At 41.6% G+C, this 20549-nt stretch overlaps 1 protein-coding gene across 1 annotated transcript in view; it reads left to right on the top strand.

Moving 5' to 3' along the window:
- The first annotated feature begins 8103 nt into the window (after positions 1-8103).
- LOC110504029 (CXADR-like membrane protein) overlaps positions 8104-20549 on the top strand; it is an 89533-nt gene continuing 77087 nt past the window's right edge. The window contains exon 1 of the mRNA XM_021582821.3: positions 8104-8705. Within this exon, the coding sequence (XP_021438496.2) occupies positions 8645-8705 (61 nt within the window). The 5' untranslated portion in view covers positions 8104-8644. The remainder of the gene's footprint in view (positions 8706-20549) is intronic.

Below are 20549 nucleotides of genomic sequence, written 5' to 3'. Positions count from 1 at the left end.
ACTCAAAGACAGGCACAACTTCCCGCAGAGCTCATGTACATCTGTGGTGTGTTAGCTCATCAAGAAAATGCTTACACCTCCGTGTGATGTCACGACCACGGAAATACGGCGTAAGAGCAACCAGGAACACTCGCCAGGTCTGTCCCTGACGTCCGAGCCATAGCGCATTGCTTGTTATATTTGAATTGTAAATCCAGTTAAAGTACATAAGTTATTTATTTATTTATTTCACCTTTATTTAACCAGGTAGGCCAGTTGAGAACAAGTTCTCATTTACAATTGCGACCTGGCCAAGATAAAGCAAAGCAGTTCGACACATACAACAGCACAAAGTTACACATGGAGTAAAACCAAAGTACAGTCAATAATACAACAGAAAAATAAGTCTATATACAATGTGAGCAAATGAGGTGAGATAAGAGAGGTAAAGGCAAAAAAAAGGCCATGGTGGCGAAGTAAATACAATATAGCAAGTTAAACACTGGAATGGTAGATTTACAGTGAAAGAATGTGCAAAGTAGAAATAGAAATAATGGGTTACAAAGGAGCAAAATAAATAAATAAATACAGTAGGGGAAGAGGTAGTTGTAGATGGGCTATGTACAGGTGCAGTAATCTGTGAGCTGCTCTGACAGCTGGTGCTTAAAGCTAGTGAGGGAGATAAGTGTTTCCAGTATCAGAGATGTTTGTAGTTCGTTCCAGTCATTGGCAGCAGAGAACTGGAAGGAGAGGCGGCCAAAGGAGGAATTGGTTTTGGGGGTGACCAGAGAGATATACCTGCTGGAGCACGTGCTACAGGTGGGTGCTGCTATGGTGACCAGCGAGCTGAGATAAGGGGGGACTGTACCTAACAGGGTCTTGTAGATGACCTGGAGCCAGTGGGTTTGGCGACGAGTATGAAGAGACGGCCAGCCAACAAGAGCGTACAGGTCGCAGTGGTGGGTAGTATATGGGGCTTTGGTGACAAAACGGACGGCACTGTGATAGATAGCATCCAATTTATTGAGTAGGGTATTGGAGGCTATTTTGTAAATGACATCGCCAAAGTCCAGGATCGGTAGGATGGTCAGTTTTACGAGGGTATGTTTGGCAGCATAAGTGAAGGATGCTTTGTTGCGAAATAGGAAGCCAATTCTAGATTTAAGTTTGGATTGGATATGTTTGATGTGAGTCTGGAAGGAGAGTTTACAGTCTAACCAGACACCTAGGTATTTGTAGTTGTCCACATATTCTAAGTCATAACCGTCCAGAGTAGTGATGCTGGACGGGCGGGCAGGTGCAGGCAGCGATCGGATGAAAAGCATGCATTTAGTTTAACTTGTATTTAAGACCAGTTGGAGGCCACGGAAGGAGAGTTGTATGGCATTGAAGCACGTCTGAAGGGTTGTTAACACAGTGTCCAAAGAAGGGCCAGAAGTATACAGAATGGTGTCCTCTGCGTAGAGGTGGATCAGAGACTCACCAGCAGCAAGAACGGCATCATTGATGTATACAGAGAAGAGAATCGGCCCAAGAATTGAACCCTGTGACACCCCCATAGAGACTGCCAGAGGCCCGGACAACAGGCCCTCCGATTTGACACACTGAACTCTATCAGAGAAGTAGTTGGTGAACCAGGCGAGGCAATCATTTGAGAAACCAAGGCTATCGAGTCTACCGATGAGGATGTGGTGATTGACAAAAGCCTTGGCCAGGTCAATGAATATGGCTTCACAGTATTGTTTCTTATCGATGGCGTTTAAGATATCGTTTAGGACCTTGAGCGTGGCTGAGGTGCACCCATGACCAGCTCTGAAACCAGATTGCATAGTGGAGAATGTGCGGTTGGATTCGAAATGGTCGGTAATCTGTTTGTTGACTTAGCTTTTGAAGACGTTAGAAAGGCAGGGTAGGATAGATATAGGTCTGTAGCAGTTTGGGTCTAGAGTGTCCACCCTATGAAGAGGGGGACGACCACAGCTGCTTTCCAAACTTTTTGGGAATCTCAGACGACACGAAAACAGGTTGAACAGGCTAGTAATTGTGGTTGCAACAATTTCGATAGTTTTTGAAAGAAAGGGTCCAGATTTTGCAGCTCTTTCAGAACATCAGCTGACTGGATTTGGGAGAAGGAGAAATGGGGAAGGTTTGGGGAGTTGCTGTGGGCGGTGCAGTGATGTTGACCGGGGTAGGGTTAGCCAGGTGGAAAGCATGGCGAGCCATAGAAAAATGCTTATTTAAATTCTCAATTATAGTGGATTTATCGGTGGTGACAGAGTTTCCTATCCTCAGTGCAGTGGGCAGCTGGGAGGATGTGTTCTTATTCTCCATGGACTTTACAGTGTCCCAGAACTTTTTTTAGTTTGTGTTGCAGGAAGCAAATTTCTGCTTGAAAAAGCTAGCCTTGGCTTTTCTAACTGCCTGTGTATATTGGTTTCTAACTTCCATGAAAAGTTGCATATCACGGGGGCTGTTCGATGCTAATGCAGAACACCATAGGATATTTTTGTGTTGGTTAAGGGCATTAAGGGCAGTCAGGTCTGGAGAGAACCAGGGACTATATCTGTTCCTGGTTATAAATTGCTGGATTGGGGCATGGTTATTTAAGATGGTGAGAAAGGCATTTTTTTAAATAACCAGGCATCCTCTACTGACGGGATGAGGTCAGCATCCTTCCAGGAGTGATCGCTGAGATCTTGGTTGAAAACAGCAGAGGTGTATTTAGAGGGCAAGTTGATTAGGATGATATCTATGAGGGTGCCCGTGTTTACGGATTTGGGGTGGTACCTGGTATGTTCATTGATAATTTGTGTGAGATTGAGGGCATCAAGCTTAGATTGTAGGATGGCTGGGGTGTTAAGCATGTCCCAGTTTAGCTCACCTAGCAGCTCTGAAGATAGATGGGGGACAATCAGTTCACATATGGTGTCCAGAGCACAGCTGGGGGCAGAGGGTGGTCTATAACAGGCGGCAACGGTGAGAGACTTGTTTTTAGAGAGGTGGATTTTTAAAAGTACTTCAAATTGTTTGGGTACAGACCTGGATAGTAGGACAGAACTCTGCAGGCTATCTCTGCATTAGATTGCAACACCACCCCCTTTGGTCGTTCTATCTTGTCTGAAAATTTTGCAGTTAGGGATGGAGATTTCAGAGTTTTTGGTGGTCTTCCTAAGCCAGGATTCAGACACGGCTAGGACATCCGGGTTGGCAGAATGTGCTAAAGCAGTGAATAAAACAAACGTAGGGAGGAGGCTTCTAATACTTCTTGTGACTCTCAAACCCGGATCCGGGAGCGTAATCATCGCCTCAAACTAATTAGCATAACGCAGCGGACATAAATCTTCCTAGAAAATCTTCCTATTCATGAAAATCACAAAAGAAAAATATTTAGACACAGCTTAGCCTTTTGTTAATCACACTGTTATCTCAGATTTTCAAAATATGCTTTACAGCCAACGCTAGACAAGCATTTGTGTAAGTTTATCATGGCATAATGCTATGTTAGGCTCTGCTAGCAGCAGGCAACATTTTCACGAAAATAAGAAAAACAATCAAATTAAATCATTTACCTTCGAAGAACTTCGGATGTTTTCACTCAGGAGACTCCCAGTTAGATAGCAAATGTTCATTTTTTCCAAAAATATTATTTTTGTAGGCGAAATAGCTCCCGTATGTTCTTCACGTTTGGCTGAGAAATCGACCGAAAAATGCGGTCACTACAACACCAAACTTTTTTCCAAATTAGCTCCATAATATCGACAGAAACATGGCAAACGTTGTTTAGAATCAATCCTCAAGGTGTTTATCACATATCTATTCGATAATATATCCGTTGGGACAATTGGTTTCTCATTAGAAGCGATTCGAATAATGGCTACCTCAGTACTTTACGCAAGATTTTCTGCGGGAGCCATCATGTGACCACTTGCTCAATGTGGTGCCTTACGGCAATTCTTCAACATAAATGCGTAAAAAGACGTCACAATGCTGTAGACACCTTGGGGAATACGTAGAAAGTGTAAGCTCATTCGTAGCCCATTCACAGCCATATAAGGAGTCATTGGCATGAAGCGCTTTCAAAAAATGCGGCACTTCCTGATTGGATTTTTATCTGGGTTTCGCCTGTTGCACTGACAGACAATATCTTTGCCGTTTTTGAAACGTCAGAGTGTTTTCTATCCAAAGCTGTCAATTATATGCATAGTCGAGCATCTTGTCGTGACAAAATATTATGTTTAAAACGGGAACGTTTTTTATCCAAAAAGGAAAATACTGCCCCCTAGTCGCAAAAGGTTAACCTCTCTGCGCACGGAACCCGCTAGCTGGCTGAAATTCCACAACATATGGTGATCGCTACATAAATAGTCATATTAAACATTCATGAAAATACAAGTGTCTCACATGTATCTTGCTAATCCAACTGCGTTGTCAGATTTAAAAAAGGATTTACTGCGAAAGAATACGATGCGATTATCTGAGCATAGAGACCCATAAAATAAAAACAATTTTAACCAGCACAGGCGTAACATATGAATGAATGTTCATTTTAAAGATGATGATACAAAAATAAAAATAAAAAACATATGTTTTTTTTCATTGTTTTATCTAAACCAGATTGTGTTATATTCTCCTACATTCAATTCACATGTACACAAACTTCAGAGTGTTTTCTTTCAAATGGTACCAAGAATATGCATATCCTTAGTTCTGTGCCTGAGGTACAGGCTGTTAGATTTGGGTATGTCTTCAGGTGGAAATTGCACAAAGTAGTGGGGGGGGGGCGCTGTAAGAGGTTAACGTGCATGAAACCAAGGCTACAGTTAGAGTTACAGAAGCCATCAAAAGAGAGCGCCTGGGGAATAGGAGTGGAGCTAGGCATTGCAGTGCCTGGATTCACCTCTACATCACCAGAGGAACAGAGGAGGAGTAGGATAAGGGTATGGCTAAAAGCTATGAGAATTGGTCATCTAGGACATCTGGAACATAGAGTAAAAGGAACAGGTTTCTGGGGGGGCGATAAAATAGCTTCAAGATATAATGTACAGACAAAGGTATGGTAGGATGTGAATACAGTGGAGGTAAACCTAGACATTGATTGATGATGAGAGAGATATTGTCTCTAGAAACATAATTGAAACCAGGTGATGTCATCGCATGTGTGGGTAGTGGAACTGAAAGGTTGGATAATGTATAATGAGCAGGACTAGAGGCTCTACAGTGAAATAAGCCAATAAACACTAACCAGAACAGCAATGGACAAGGCATATTGACATTAAGGAGAGGCATGCTTAGCCGAGTGATCATAAGGGTCCAGTGAGTAGTGAGGTTGGTTGGGGTCACGGTGATTCAGACAGCTAGCCGAGCCATGGGTAGCAAGCTGGCAGAGGATGGAGGTCTGTTTTTAGCCACCTCATGCGTTTCCGTCGGTAGATTAGTGAGGTTCCGTGTGGTAGAGGGGACCAATCCAATTGGCAAAATAGATATAATTATAGTGACCCAAGAAAATTGTCCGATGGACCTATTCAGATAGCAGCCGATAAGACAGCTAACGATTAGCGGGCCGCAGATGGGAGTTCAGGTAACGTCACGACAGAGGGGCCAGTTGGATAACTACCTTGGGCAGATAACATCGGTATTCCAGTCTTGAAGGCCCGGTGGGGCTCCGCGTCGGCAGTAAAACGGGTCCTGATCGGTGATTAAAGCCCAGGAGTGGCTGCTGGCTCGCTCCGGGATAATTGATGTTTGCTCCGGGACCGACCTATGCCAATAGTCACTCGGATAACAGCTAGCTAGCTGCAAGATGCCGGTGTAAATGTCCAGAGCTTGTGGTAGAAATAGTATGCTCTGGTCTTAGTCACGTTGAGCTAAAGGATAGCTGATGACCGACAACCGTGGTTAGCTGAATACTGACGTTAGCCAGTGAACTGGCTAGCTTCTGGCTAGCTTCTGTGTTGGATTTCAGATTTGAGGTGAATAAAACTTTTGTTTATATAGATTGGTGAGGTGGGTTGCAGGAGAGTGTTTTGAAGTTGAGTTTTAGAAGAAAAAATATATATATATATGAAAAGATATGCGAAGAAAATATGTAAATATATATATACACGGGACACGACAAGACGAGGACAAAGGACGTCTGACTGCTATGCCATCTTGGATATACAGGAGTGCTGGTGTTAGGAGTGCTCGGACTCTAAAACGGGAGCCATGTTGTGTCTGAAGCTTTTAAAAAAGTATGGACCTTGCACATAGGAGGGTTACATTTTCATGCGGTGAAAGAAGAGTCCCACACATCACCATTATCATTTTTAAAGGGAGTCTGTTCCCACAAATGGAATCATTATGCCAACAGTGATGCCTCAATGAACGCCAGGACAGAATGTGGCACATTGTAATGCTAGTTCACCAATCAGTGCTGACAAAGACCTGTTTCCACACTAGTGACTTTTCAGGGCCTGTGGTATAAATATCAGCCATCTGCATTAAGGTGCTATATCATGCACCAAGGCCAAGCCACCAAGTTAACTTCCAAGGCAGGGTCTGCTTCCCATTTATGATGGGTGACCTGCTGCATGATAATTAGTATCTACCTCACAATATTTAATCTAACTGCATTACATTTTAGTCTTTTAGCTTTTCAGGAGCTATTATGGTTAAGTGCCTTGCTTAAGGGCACATTAACACCTAGTGGCTCGAGAATTCAAACCAGCAATCTTTCAGTTACTGGCCCAACACTCTTAATCACTTGGCTACCTGCCGCCCCTACAGTAGCTGTGGCAAACTTATCCTTTGGGGACAATTCAGTACATGTACCTATGTGTTTGCAATCAGTTCAGTGGTGATCGCACGATCAACTGCTCAGAGATTGTGCCATGTATCACATTTGCTCATTGAGTAAGCTGCGCATTGCACCCCCAATGCTATTGCTTTGCTTCTCTCCTGGAATTGTGCTGACAGTGCCAAGCCTGTCTATGGTTATGTCTTGGATTGCAGCATCAAGGGTAATCTTCCATCCATCATAGTTTGACAATCTGTGTTGGAAGAGCAAAGTTTCATGTTATGCTCTTACTCTTCGACAATGAATTGAGTTGTCGCAATAAGACAATTATATAAATGACATAAGATTGATTGACGTCTATCAATAACATTATGTCAAAATAGGAGACATTTATTTTGACAAGGCAAGGCAGTTAATTAAGAACAATTTCTTATTTTCAATGACAGACTAGGAACAGTGGGTTAACTGCCTTGTTCAGGAGTAGAACAACCAATTTGGACCGTGTCAGCTTGGGGATTTGAACTCACAACCTTCATGGTTATTAGTCCAACACTCTAACCACTAGGCTATGCTGCCTGCCCAAATACAAAAAAACATATCAGTTTGTATAAAATTTGAAGGAGCTCTATGACAAAACTGGACTTTCTGTAGCACATGGGTAGAGTGAGACAAATAGAAGCACTTCCATATCTCTCCTGGCACATTAGCTTGATGTAGATGGAGGGGAAGGAGGGGGCATTGTTTCAGGGTATCTAATTATTGGGATGGAAAGGAATGGGGGGGGGGGGGGGGGGGGTCTTGTGCTCAAAGAGCCACTTCAAAGAGAAGCAGCAGTGAGGGGAAGGGCTGGCCTGGTGGCTACTGGAGACCTCAGCCCTGTGTGTTATTTCAGTAGATTGTTCAGAGACAGAAGAGGAGATTAATCTGTCTCAATGCCTGATAGGAAGTGTTGCTCCTCTCTCTGTTTGTTTATTTACCTCACTGTTGCACAGTCATACATTCTACAGCCAGGGAGCCCATGAATGGATACATAAATCCTGACTGTGTGTGCACTATAACTCCAGGACACTTATTACTACAAGCCAATAGATGTGTCGACAGAAAAATGCTAGAACTATGTGTTGAGTAGTGACATTTGTTACAATTGTTTGAAATTGCAAATATATATTGAATTTATATGCTATATATAGAAAAAATAAGGAATTACAGTAATTTATTTTCCATTTCAATCTTTCCCATGTGTTAAATTTCCACTGTGCTGTCTCCCAAACCATCACATTATTTTTCCAGATCCAGCATGCACTATTGTAAAAATAATGCAAGAACATAACATTTTAAAAAACATTTTCATTCAGACATCTGTAGGGGGGAACATTGTTACCCTTTTGATGCACTGCTAAGGAAGTGGGCCTCAAGTAACCTAACCCACAGTCAGACCAGCCCAAAATGACTTTGTGGTCAGATGAAACAATGTGAGCGCTTCAGGCTCTAGAGGTCTCCATCCAGCATGCAGCAACATCCACCTATCGGAATTCTTCCCCTCACTGTCTAGTGCAGCGGACAGCGGTATAGGAAGGAGAGGAGAACGCTCAGCCACGGAGACAGAGGGAACCTGAGACACGCACGCGTCCCGAACGACACAGAAAGGAAGGGAACTTTGATTTGACGCGTGGCCGATAATGATGAAATTGACGACACGAAAGAGCTGCATTCCTTAGTGAAGGGAATAATTGACATTTCGAGTGTTCCAATATATAATGTCCTTGGATCCCTGCTCATTGTAGATTATATTTAATTGCTCTCTGAAATCTTTCTTTATTGTGATTGTACACTTCGTTCTCCCGCATGAATTTTAAGGCAGTCTGAACGCATTGTTTCCAGTTTCGTCGCATGGGATTTCCAGTCGTGTCGGGTGCGGTGATGTCTGCAACATTTCGCTCTTTGTTTCTGGGTAAGTGAGTTCCCATTCATATGAAAATATGTAGTTATTAATAGGAGATGATCAATAACACGATAAAGGATGTAATTGGGGTTATGATTTATACAGAGCCGTTAAGTGGGCTATTGTTCACAAAAATGTTACATAGCTGACAGCGCTCCATCGTGCGTAATTGTATCCAGAATTATATCGAAATTAGCCTACAAATAATGTAACATAAGGTGTTCATAATATTTATCTCAAGTTATTTATGAATAGCCTAGATCAGTTTGACAAATTAGCCATTTTAAAATGTTAAATAAATAGTGAGATGAGACTTCATTGTGATAAGTAATTCAATGAAAAATGTGTGTTAAGAAGAAAAAAGTTAACTTCGGGAAAAAAAGCCCCTACAATGTGAATTGAAAGCAGATGTTTCTGTGTTATGATCACTGTACAAATGCTGCACTTCAGGCATACATCCACTAGACTGGTTCTGGAGAAAGACTGTAGTCTGAGTGTATTGTATTGTCCATTGAAGGTTAATGACAGCTTTAACACAACTGCTTCTTAACAGAAAGCACAAAGACAGGGCACGCCACCTATAATCCGAATCCCAAACTAATGTGTTGTGTCACCGATTGGCAAAAATAGATATTTCTAACAGATCATGGCAGGTGTTGAGAGTGCCTAGCTGGTGCCCTGAGAGGGACTTGACCGCGAGATGAGGAAGCTAGATATCGCGTGCCGGCGTGTGCCGGGGTCAGAGTTGGTGAGAGTTGAGCAAAGCAAACATGGAATAGGCCTACTCTTGTCTCCTTTGGTTCAATTCCAACAATTCTGTCCGTTGTTGTGATGGTGCATTCCATTAGTATATTTTTTCTGATGACAGTTTATTGGCTGTATCCTTTTGTGTGTAGCCTAATGTGTTTATCAAACTTAGACCTTTAATATAGTATATATGTTCTTTGCAATAGCACATTAAATATACATTACCTCTGCCAATATATAAATCAAATCACATTTTATTTGTCACATACACATGGTTAGCAGATGTTAATGCGAGTGTAGCAAAATGCTTGTGCTTCTAGTTCCGACAATGCAGTAATAACCAACAAGTAATCTAGCTAACAATTCCAAAACTACTACCTTATAGACACAAGTGTAAGGGGATAAAGAATATGTACATAAAGATATATGAATGAGTGATGGTACAGAGCGGTATAGGCAAGATACAGTAGATGGTATTGAGTGCAGTATATACATATGAGATGAGTATGTAAACAAAGTGGCATAGTTAAAGTGGCTAGTGATACATGTATTACATAAAGATGCAGTGGATGATATAGAGTACAGTATATACATATACATATGAGATGAATAATGTAGGGTATGTAAACATTATATTAGGTAGCATTGTTTAAAGTGGCTAGTGATATATTTTACATCCTTTCCCATCAATTCCCATTATTAAAGTGGCTGGAGTTGAGTCAGTGTGTTGGCAGCAGCCACTCAATGTTAGTGGTGGCTGTTTAACAGTCTGATGGCCTTGAGATAGAAGCTGTTTTTAAGTCTCTCGGCCCCAGCTTTGATGCACCTGTACTGACCTCGCCTTCTGGATGATAGCGGGGTGAACAGGCAGTGGTTCGGGTGGTTGTTGTCCTTGATGATCTTTATGGCCTTCCTGTGACATCGGGTGGTGTAGGTGTCCTGGAGGGCAGGTAGTTTGCCCCCGGTGATGCGCGGTGCAGACCTCACTACCCTCTGGAGAGCCTTACGGTTGTGGGCGGAGCAGTTGCCGTACCAGGCGGTGATACAGCCCGACAGGATGCTCTCGATTGTGCATCTATAGAAGTTTGTGAGTGCTTTTGGTGACAAGCCAAATTTCTTCAGCCTCCTGAGGTTGAAGAGGCGCTGCTGCGCCTTCGTCACGATGCTGTCTGTGTGGGTGGACCAATTCAGTTTGTCTGTGGTGTGTACGCCGAGGAACTTAAAACTTACTACCCTCTCCACTACTGTTCCATCGATGTGGATAGGGGGGTGCTCCCTCTGCTGTTTCCTGAAGTCCACAATCATCTCCTTAGTTTTGTTGACGTTGAGTGTGAGGTTATTTTCCTGACACCACACTCCGAGGGCCCTCAACTCCTCCCTGTAGGCCGTCTCGTCGTTGTTGGTAATCAAGCCCACCACTGTTGTGTCGTCCGCAAACTTGATGATTGAGTTGGAGGCGTGCGTGGCCATGCAGTCATGGGTGAACAGGGAGTACAGGAGAGGGCTCAGAACGCACCCTTGTGGGGCCCCAGTGTTGAGGATCAGCGGGGTGGAAATGTTGTTGCCTACCCTCACCACCTGGGGGCGGCCCGTCAGGAAGTCCAGTACCCAGTTGCACAGGGCGGGGTCGAGACCCAGGGTCTCGAGCTTGATGACGAGCTTGGAGGGCACTATGGTGTTAAATGCAGAGCTGTAGTCGATGAACAGCATTCTCACATAGGTATTCCTCTTTTCCAGATGGGTTAGGGCAGTGTGCAGTGTGGTTGAGATTGCATCGTCTGTGGACCTATTTGGGCGGTAAGCAAATTGGAGTGTGTCTAGGGTGTCAGGTAGGGTGGAGGTGATATGGTCATTGACTAGTCTCTCAAAGCACTTCATGATGACGGAAGTGAGTGCTATGGGGCGGTAGTCGTTTAGCTCAGTTACCTTAGCTTTCTTGGGAACAGGAACAATGGTGGCCCTCTTGAAGCATGTGGGAACAACAGACTGGGATAGGGATTGATTGAATATGTCCGTAAACACACCAGCCAGCTGGTCTGCGCATGCTCTGAGGGCGCGGCTGGGGAACACTGAACATAAATATAAATGCAACATGTAAAGTGTTGGTCCCATGTTTCATGAGCTGAAATAAAAGATCCCAGAAATTGTCCATATGCACACAAATATTATTTCTCTCAAATTGTGTGCACACATTTGTTTGCATGAAGCTGATAAAACAGCATGATCATTACATAGGTGCACCTTGTGCTGGGGACAATAAAAGCCCACTCTAAAATGTGCAGTTTTGTCACACAAGACAATGCCACAGCCCTACTGATTTATTGAAATGTACTGATTTCCTTATATGAACTGTAACAGTAAAATCTTTGCCATTTTTACATGTTGCGTAAGGTATTTTTGTTCAGTGTATTTGTATGTTAAATTGGGTCCTAAAGTCTTATTTTGCCAAAATTCAACACATCTTCCATAATTCTTGCAGTAACATCACATCAAAATTTCACTGTGAGGTTTCTATAAATTCAGCAAATACCATACCACCAGCTTACATGTTCTCTATTGTCAAAGTAGCTACACCTGAATGAGGTCTCAGTAGCCTGCTCTGCAATGATAGGCCTATGAGTGAAGCAGACAAGTGATGTGGGTTGCCATTGTGTTCATTTTCCTTAGCCAATAGGCTGGGGATAACTGGGTTGACTGTCTAGACATGCAATCATAGCTCTAGTGAACTGTATTATCAGCTATTCATTTTGTTAGCTGGTGGTGATGATAGTGATGAAGTTGATGTGATGATGGTGATGATGGTGGTGGTGATGATGGTGAATATTGGTGATGGTGGTGATGATGATGGTGGTGGTGGTGGTGATGATGATGGTGGTGGTGGTGGTGGTGATGATGTTTTGGTGGTGGTGGTGGTGGTGATGATGGTGATGGTTTGATGGTGGTGGTGATGATGATGTCGAGTACGATGGAATTTGTATTATTTTTTTGTATTTAGCAGATTTGTGTATTGCTAATGTGTAGGTTGGAATTGATAGTCAGATGGCATACATGTAGTGGTGACATACCCCTCTGTGCGGTCTTTCATAATGGCAAACCAGAGGTTGAAGGACATTTCCCTTATAGTTATGAACAGTATTTATTTAAGACCAACCCAGAGGCTGAGCTAAGAGAGAAGAGCTTATTTTATTATGGAATGATCAATACTAATTAATAGAGCTCATTTCCTTTTAATTTGTCTTTGGCCTTGGAAGTCCAGAGACATCCTTAATTAACTTAATATCTGTGGGAGATGTAATATCCAGTGTTCACATTATAGATAAGTACCACAATTAAACACCACAGAATTCCTTAACTGGCTTTATCAAGGCTTACATCACAAAATGAATGGTGCAGTGGAAGGTCAAATGATATGGTAAAGCCTGTAAAAAAGCTGGAAGTAGAACCAGAGTAACCAAACCAAAGTAGTGGAGCTTAATGATGGATTGCCTGCCTGTCATTCCCTCAGCAAAATATGGTTTTGAATGGAACATGTTAAATGACTGTCCAGGAAGTAAAAACAGATTGTAATTCACTTGACAGAAATGTAATGGGAAAAAGTGAGTAGCCCTTCCGTTGGAGTTATACATTTCCAACCCGCAAACACCCTAATTTCAAATGGAGCTTATCCACTTTGACCGCTATGATATTTAGCAGTCTTGCATCTATGCTGCTCTATGACAATGGCAGAGGGAATTTGTGTTGCATCCTCAAGTTGCATAATCATCGTTCATCTGATCTGTAATGTATGGAGATATATGCTAAGAGTGACTTGGTTTAAAACGGGTTTCTGTTCCCATTCTATATTTAGCGTGTCTCCAGGGGTGGACAAAGCATCTCTCAAATGTGGAGATGACAGGAGCCTCCGGAGCCAGAGGTTTTGAAGTGACATCTCGATGTGTTTGGCCTTGAATCACAATTCCACACATACTAGCCCCCCTATCTCACACTCATACAAACACACCATTTTTTAAAAAAATTAAAAAAAAAAAATCTGATGACCATAGAAAACATTAAGACTGTAGGTCTAGTTATTGCATATCTAGTCCATATTCATAGACTAGGGGTTGTAATCAATCTGTATCACAGAAGTACAGCGTTACAGCGTGATTGAAATTGAAAGCAATGTTCCCGCATTAGCGGAGACTGCATTCACGTAAACACTCCAAATATTTCAAGCTCTAGATTGCAGAGATACACACAGGATGGAATAACCTTTTAGAAGATGTGAGCACACATGTAATGAGCACCCTAATGAGACTATGTTTGAGCACAAAGGTCTAACTGTCACTACTAGAACTATACACCCATATCACTGACAAACACTGATTTGCTTTTCTAGCAGTTTTTCCTGATGTGTTATGTCTTACTTGATTCCTATGGCCTTTAGATGGCTAATACACTTTTCCTGATTTTCTTCTGAAAGAACCTTGTTTCATTGATTGAAGTGCTTTTAGGAATGTTTTTCTGTGCAGAGCAAGCCTAGGGCCCGATTCAATCAGATCCGCTTTGGCCAACATCAGCATATCAGTTGTTTTGGCAGTGTCAGAGGTGGAACTGCGTTAGAGCTGTCTATAATCCCGCAATTCCCATGCAGCAGTGTTAGAAGTTCATGCAGCCGCTTTGCAAGTTCAAACACTCAAATTAGACTAAATCACCATATCCAAATGAACATGAAAACATGCATTAGTCTAACATCAATGGCTTGAATTTTTTTATAAGTCATTATTTCTAACATCGATAGAGCCTACACTTTCAAGCGCCGTTTTGAACTTCTAACGCAGTAGGGATAATAAGGAAGGGAGTGGTTTGTGACACACGGGCAGCCGTTCCCCAATTTGTCAGCTCATACCTCAGTTACACCTCCAACACCATCAAAACATCAGCTACAGTTAATTCGGAAAGTATTCAGACCCCTTAACTTTTTCCATATTTTGTTACTTTACAGCCTTATTCAAAAATGGATTAAATAAAACAATTTCCTCATCAATCTACACACAATACCCCATAATAACTAAGCGAAAATAGGTTTTTAGACATTTTTGCACATTTATTACGAATAAAAACAGAAATACCTTATTTATATAAGTATTCAGACCCTTTGCTATGAGACTTGAAATTGAGCTCAGGTACATCCTGTTTCCAATGATCATCCTTGAGATGTTTCTACAACTTGATTGGAGTACACGTGGTAAATTACAGTGCCTTGCGAAAGTATTCGGCCCCCTTGAACTTTGCGACCTTTTGCCACATTTCAGGCTTCAAACATAAAGATATAAAACTGTATTTTTTTGTGAAGAATCAACAACAAGTGGGACACAATCATGAAGTGGAACGACATTTATTGGATATTTCAAACTTTTTTAACAAATCAAAAACTGAAAAATTGGGCATGCAAAATTATTCAGCCCCCTTAAGTTAATACTTTGTAGCGCCACCTTTTGCTGCGATTACAGATGTAAGTCGCTTGGGGTATGTCTCTATCAGTTTTGCACATCGAGAGACTGAATTTTTTTCCCATTCCTCCTTGCAAAACAGCTCGAGCTCAGTGAGGTTGGATGGAGAGCATTTGTGAACAGCAGTTTTCAGTTCTTTCCACAGATTCTCGATTGGATTCAGGTCTGGACTTTGACTTGGCCATTCTAACACCTGGATATGTTTATTTTTGAACCAGTCCATTGTAGATTTTGCTTTATGTTTTGGATCATTGTCTTGTTGGAAGACAAATCTCCGTCCCAGTCTCAGGTCTTTTGCAGACTCCATCAGGTTTTCTTCCAGAATGGTCCTGTATTTGGCTCCATCCATCTTCCCATCAATTTTAACCATCTTCCCTCTCCCTGCTGAAGAAAAGCAGGCCCAAACCATGATGCTGCCACCACCATGTTTGACAGTGGGGATGGTGTGTTCAGCTGTGTTGCTTTTACGCCAAACATAACGTTTTGCATTGTTGCCAAAAAGTTCAATTTTGGTTTCATCTGACCAGAGCACCTTCTTCCACATGTTTGGTGTGTCTCCCAGGTGGCTTGTGGCAAACTTTAAACGACACTTTTTATGGATATCTTTAAGAAATGGCTTTCTTCTTGCCACTCTTCCATAAAGGCCAGATTTGTGCAATATACGACTGATTGTTGTCCTATGGACAGAGTCTCCCACCTCAGCTGTAGATCTCTGCAGTTCATCCAGAGTGATCATGGGCCTCTTGGCTGCATCTCTGATCAGTCTTCTCCTTGTATGAGCTGAAAGTTTAGAGGGACGGCCAGGTCTTGGTAGATTTGCAGTGGTCTGATACTCCTTCCATTTCAATATTATCGCTTGCACAGTGCTCCTTGGGATGTTTAAAGCTTGGGAAATGTTTTTGTATCCAAATCCGGCTTTAAACTTCTTCACAACAGTATCTCGGACCTGCCTGGTGTGTTCCTTGTTCTTCATGATGCTCTCTGCACTTTTAACGAACCTCTGAGACTATCACAGTGCAGGTGCATTTATACGGAGACTTGATTACACACAGGTGGATTGTATTTATCATCATTAGTCATTTAGGTCAACATTGGATCATTCTGAGATCCTCACTGAACTTCTGGAGAGAGTTTGCTGCACTGAAAGTAAAGGGGCTGAATAATTTTGCACGCCCAATTTTTCAGTTTTTGATTTGTTAAAAAAGTTTGAAATATCCAATAAATGTCGTTCCACTTCATGATTGTGTCCCACTTGTTGTTGATTCTTCACAAAAAATACAGTTTTATATCTTTATGTTTGAAGCCTGAAATGTGGCAAAAGGTCGCAAAGTTCAAGGGGGCCGAATACTTTCGCAAGGCACTGTATATTGATTGGACATATCAGGTCCCACAGTTGACAGTGCATGCTAGAACAAAAACCAAGCCATGAGGTGGAAGGAATTGGCCGTAGAGCTCCAAGACAGGATTGTGTAGAGGGACAGATCTGGGAAAGGGTACCAAAACATTTCTGCAGCATTGAAGGGCCGCAAGAAAACAGTGGCCTCCATTATTCTTAAACCTCAGATTTCCCAATTCCTGGTTGGATTTTTCTCAGGTTTTCGCCTGCCATATGAGTTCTGTTATTCTCACAAACATCATTCAAACAGTTTTAGCAACTTCAGAGTGTTTTCTATCCAATACTTATAATAATATGCATATATTAGCATCTGGGACTGAGTAGGAGGCAGTTCACTCTGGGCACGCTATTCATCCAAAAGTGAAAATGCTGCCCCCTATGCCAAAGACGTTAACGAGAATTTTATCTTTAAAATGGTGTAAAATACTTGTATGCTTGAGGAATTTTAATTATGAGATTTTTGTTGTTTTGAATTTGGCGCCCTGCACTTTCACTGGCTGTTAGCGAGGTGGGATGCTACCATCCCACATATCCAAGAGAGGTTTTAATTAACAGCTAAAATCATCTTCAATACAAGTGAAGGTCATTCTGGCAAGAAGAAAATGTACATTTCAGTATGACAGATTGCCTCTCTTTTTTCTATATCCTTCCTATTTTACCCCCTTGTGTCTGTCACCATCTTATTTGCATCAATACACTACATTGACTTTGGACATCAATTTCCCCATTGATCAATGTCTTTTCAAGAGGTCGGTCTCAAAATACAGTATGTCTTTGCTTGAAATATTATGTAGCATTGACGTGGGCCACAAACATCTGGACAGAACTGGGTGTGTGTTGTTTTCTGATCTATAAATCTCAGCCGCTTTTCAACCTTCACTGACAAAATTACTTCCAGATTATTTTGGAACACATGAACAGGAACTGCCTATTTCCCTGTACGGCTAACTTTTGACAGATGCTCTGGAGAGGCTCAGATTCACGTTAACTCAAGCCACATGTATAGTACAGTAGGCTACGTTCATTCTGGTACACCAAGCTCTTCTTTCTATGATATCTATCAAGCATTGCAAACCTTCCATTTTAGGTTCATAAAAGGGGTTCAAACAACAGAGTACCCTACGGATTTCTTTCATCTCTGCCACCATGGTCATTTACGAGCAAAAGTGAGGATTTCTGCATTATTTGTTGGGGTAAATAACCATGAAAGTCAATGGAGCGGGGACCATTATTGCTTCTGATCAGGAAAACTTTGCCGCTAGTGAACATAAACAGTTTGATGAGGGTCTCTTTGATTGTTTTATAAGGACGCAGAGATCTGAGGGTGAACAAATGATAAGACAAATACTGATGTTTTTGCCCCAAACTACAAAGGGCATGGTCCTAATTGACTCTTTCTGAAAATGCCAGATTTTCTCCCAAAGCGACCAATCCACCATTCATTCTGATTTTAACGACAACCCTCCGATGTCCAGAGATGAACCCATCTTTCCCAGTATAATGCCATTTTGCTATTTCCTTTTGGGATACATCACTCCATTTTACTATGATGTCTTACGGGGGTCTGGAAACTCACTATTTGTAACATTTCTACCAATATTGCCCTAAAAATAAATACTTTACCCAAAGGTATAATGATATTTCCCATTGACTGATCATGGTTTTTCTGATCCCCTGGTATGATATTGTTGCACATAAATGATTGTCACTGTTGGACTTCAACCACATATTTCAATAGATAGCTACTGCCAAGTGAATAGAGACTTATCAAAATCAACACATCTTCTGAATACCATTTAAAAGAAATCCATTATCATCATTCATTGTTAGGATGCTATCATTCCAAGCTCACAGCTCTGTTTTGCTTCTCTCAAACATGCTCTACCTAACTGAAAACGGGCAGCCCAAAATAAGTGTGGCACGCTTGTCTACTCATAGCAAAACATGCTTTTGATCTGTGTTCTCTCTTTGGAAACCAGGTATTGCTGTTTTCAGGGAGGCTGAGGGATCCGTTATTGGTACAGGAAAATAAATCCCTGTCGCAAAGGTGTCTTTCATTTTCAAGCAGCTTAGCATACTGCTTACATCAACAACACAAGAATAATAACAAGTGCCTTACAATGTATTTTATATGCGATTTTCCTCCGTTGAAAAGAATGGGATTGTCATTCTGTACGTTAGTTCCATGGCTGAAATTGGCCAAACCTTATTTTCCTCCGAGGCTGTATTGTGTGTATCCTCAGTGTCAAACGCTCTAGCCCACTGTCATCTGGACCACCCACCCATTAGCTATAGCTGAGGTGTTGACATTGCAAGTCTGAGATTATGAATTGTGATTTGACTGTTTTATTCGATTGGTCAAATGTGCATGCCCTCAAATAAAATGCAAGGAATTGTTGATTTTTCAAAAAATAATTGCAATCACAGAATCCCAGAATCCTGGAGGGACTATTTGATTATTATGTCCAAATAGAGGCTTTGATATTCAAAAGGCATGATGTGACTGAAGATCTGAATAATTTGGGAATATTGCTCTCAGAGGAATAGGTTCTCACTATAAAGCACTCTGTGACAGTGATCATCAACTAGATTCAGCCGCGGGCCAATTTTTTCTTGAGCGGATGGTCGGAGGGGGCGGAACATTTTTACAATCAGTGGCGACCCGTAATTCAGCCCCACATATTTATCTAAAAAAAAGCCAAATAAAAATATTAGTTTTTATTTTTGTGAGGGGTTGCCTGTTTTGCATGTTATTTTGGCGATAATACATGTCACATATCAGTTTGCAAACAATGTAAAAAAATAAAATAATAATTGAGTAATAAATAATTGAATAATAAATAAAACTGCATACAAACATGGTCTTTTTTTTGCTTTCTTGAGTAAGGTAGCTCCAAAATGCAGGTCTTTCAGCCTAGCTCAGTGCTTTCTATGGTGGTGGGGCAGCCAGTGGAAAATACGGTAACATTCTTGTCACGCCCTGACCATAGAGAGCCTTTGTTTTTCTATGGTATAGTAGGTCAGGGCGTGACTGGGTGGTTTTCTTCTTATTATTTTCTATGTGTGGTTCTAGTTTAGTTTTTCGATGTTGGTGTTTGGTATGATTCCCAATTAGAGGCAGCTGGCTATCGTTGTCTCTAATTGGGGATCATATTTAAGTAGCATTTTTTTCCACCTGTGTTTTATGGGATATTGTTTTAAGTTAGTGTATGTTACACCTATTTGTTACGGTTCGTTGTTTGTTTCATTCTTTCTTTGTTGTTTTGTGCGTTTCTAATAAATAATATGTGGAAACCATTTTGCGCTGCAGCTTGGTCCGATAATTATTCCAGCGAACGTGACAATTCTCTAGTTGCGCTGTGTTTGGCTCAGTGTTCTTTCACTCATGGGGACACTACGTCACTGCCAAATCTAAGGGTAGAGCTAAAAAAATTCAAGCTCCTTGAGTGTGCCATAGAGTTACATTAGAAGTGCCCATCCAAGAAGGTTCAAGGTCATTGGCCACAGATAAAATGACATCAAATCACCTTATCTACAGTAGCTTTGATCATACTTTCAAAATCTTAGCTAGCAGTCATCATCATGAATCAAGTCGACAATCTACTGGCAAATCCTTTTTGATCCTTGTCATATGAAGAGAAATAATGAAGAGAAATTATAGATGAAACATATCGGTGCTCATCGGCCATTGGACAAAAATATTACACAACAAGTTGGAGATCACAAATTCAATAATGAGTGGTTTGGAAGGAATCAGTGGCTAACTGCAAGCATTGCAAAGCTATCACTAGACTGCTATTCTGTAGAGTTGGTGTGTGGTCCCAATTCTGGGTTTAAGGGTCTCTTTTTCCAATCTTAGAATGATATACATTCAACATTGGCCATGCTGTCAACCCAGCATGATTTCTGCCACGTTTAAATCAACTGTTAACTCTGAACTGGGAAATCTGACTTCAATGAGCTCAAGACAACTGAGAACTCTGGGAAAAACAAGCTCCTACTGGGATAATACATTTTGAATGGTCACCCAACTCGGAATTGTAAGTTGGGAACTCGGGCCTCTTTCTAGGGCTACGGTCTGAAGATCACTGATCTCATCATGATTCAACCTTGTTTTTTTCCAAGTTCCCAGTTGTCTTGAAAGCATCATCAATCCAGAGAATGTCAGACTTTGATGACAACGTTTGATGACAAAATTTGCCCACAAAGGACTGCCGC

This window comes from Oncorhynchus mykiss, chromosome 24, assembly GCF_057628025.1.
Source record: "Oncorhynchus mykiss isolate SJ-2025 chromosome 24, ASM5762802v1, whole genome shotgun sequence".
NCBI classification, from domain to species: Eukaryota; Metazoa; Chordata; class Actinopteri; order Salmoniformes; family Salmonidae; genus Oncorhynchus; species Oncorhynchus mykiss.
The sequence above is the reverse complement of the archived record's forward strand: the minus strand, read 5'-3'. Positions and strand labels throughout refer to the sequence as shown.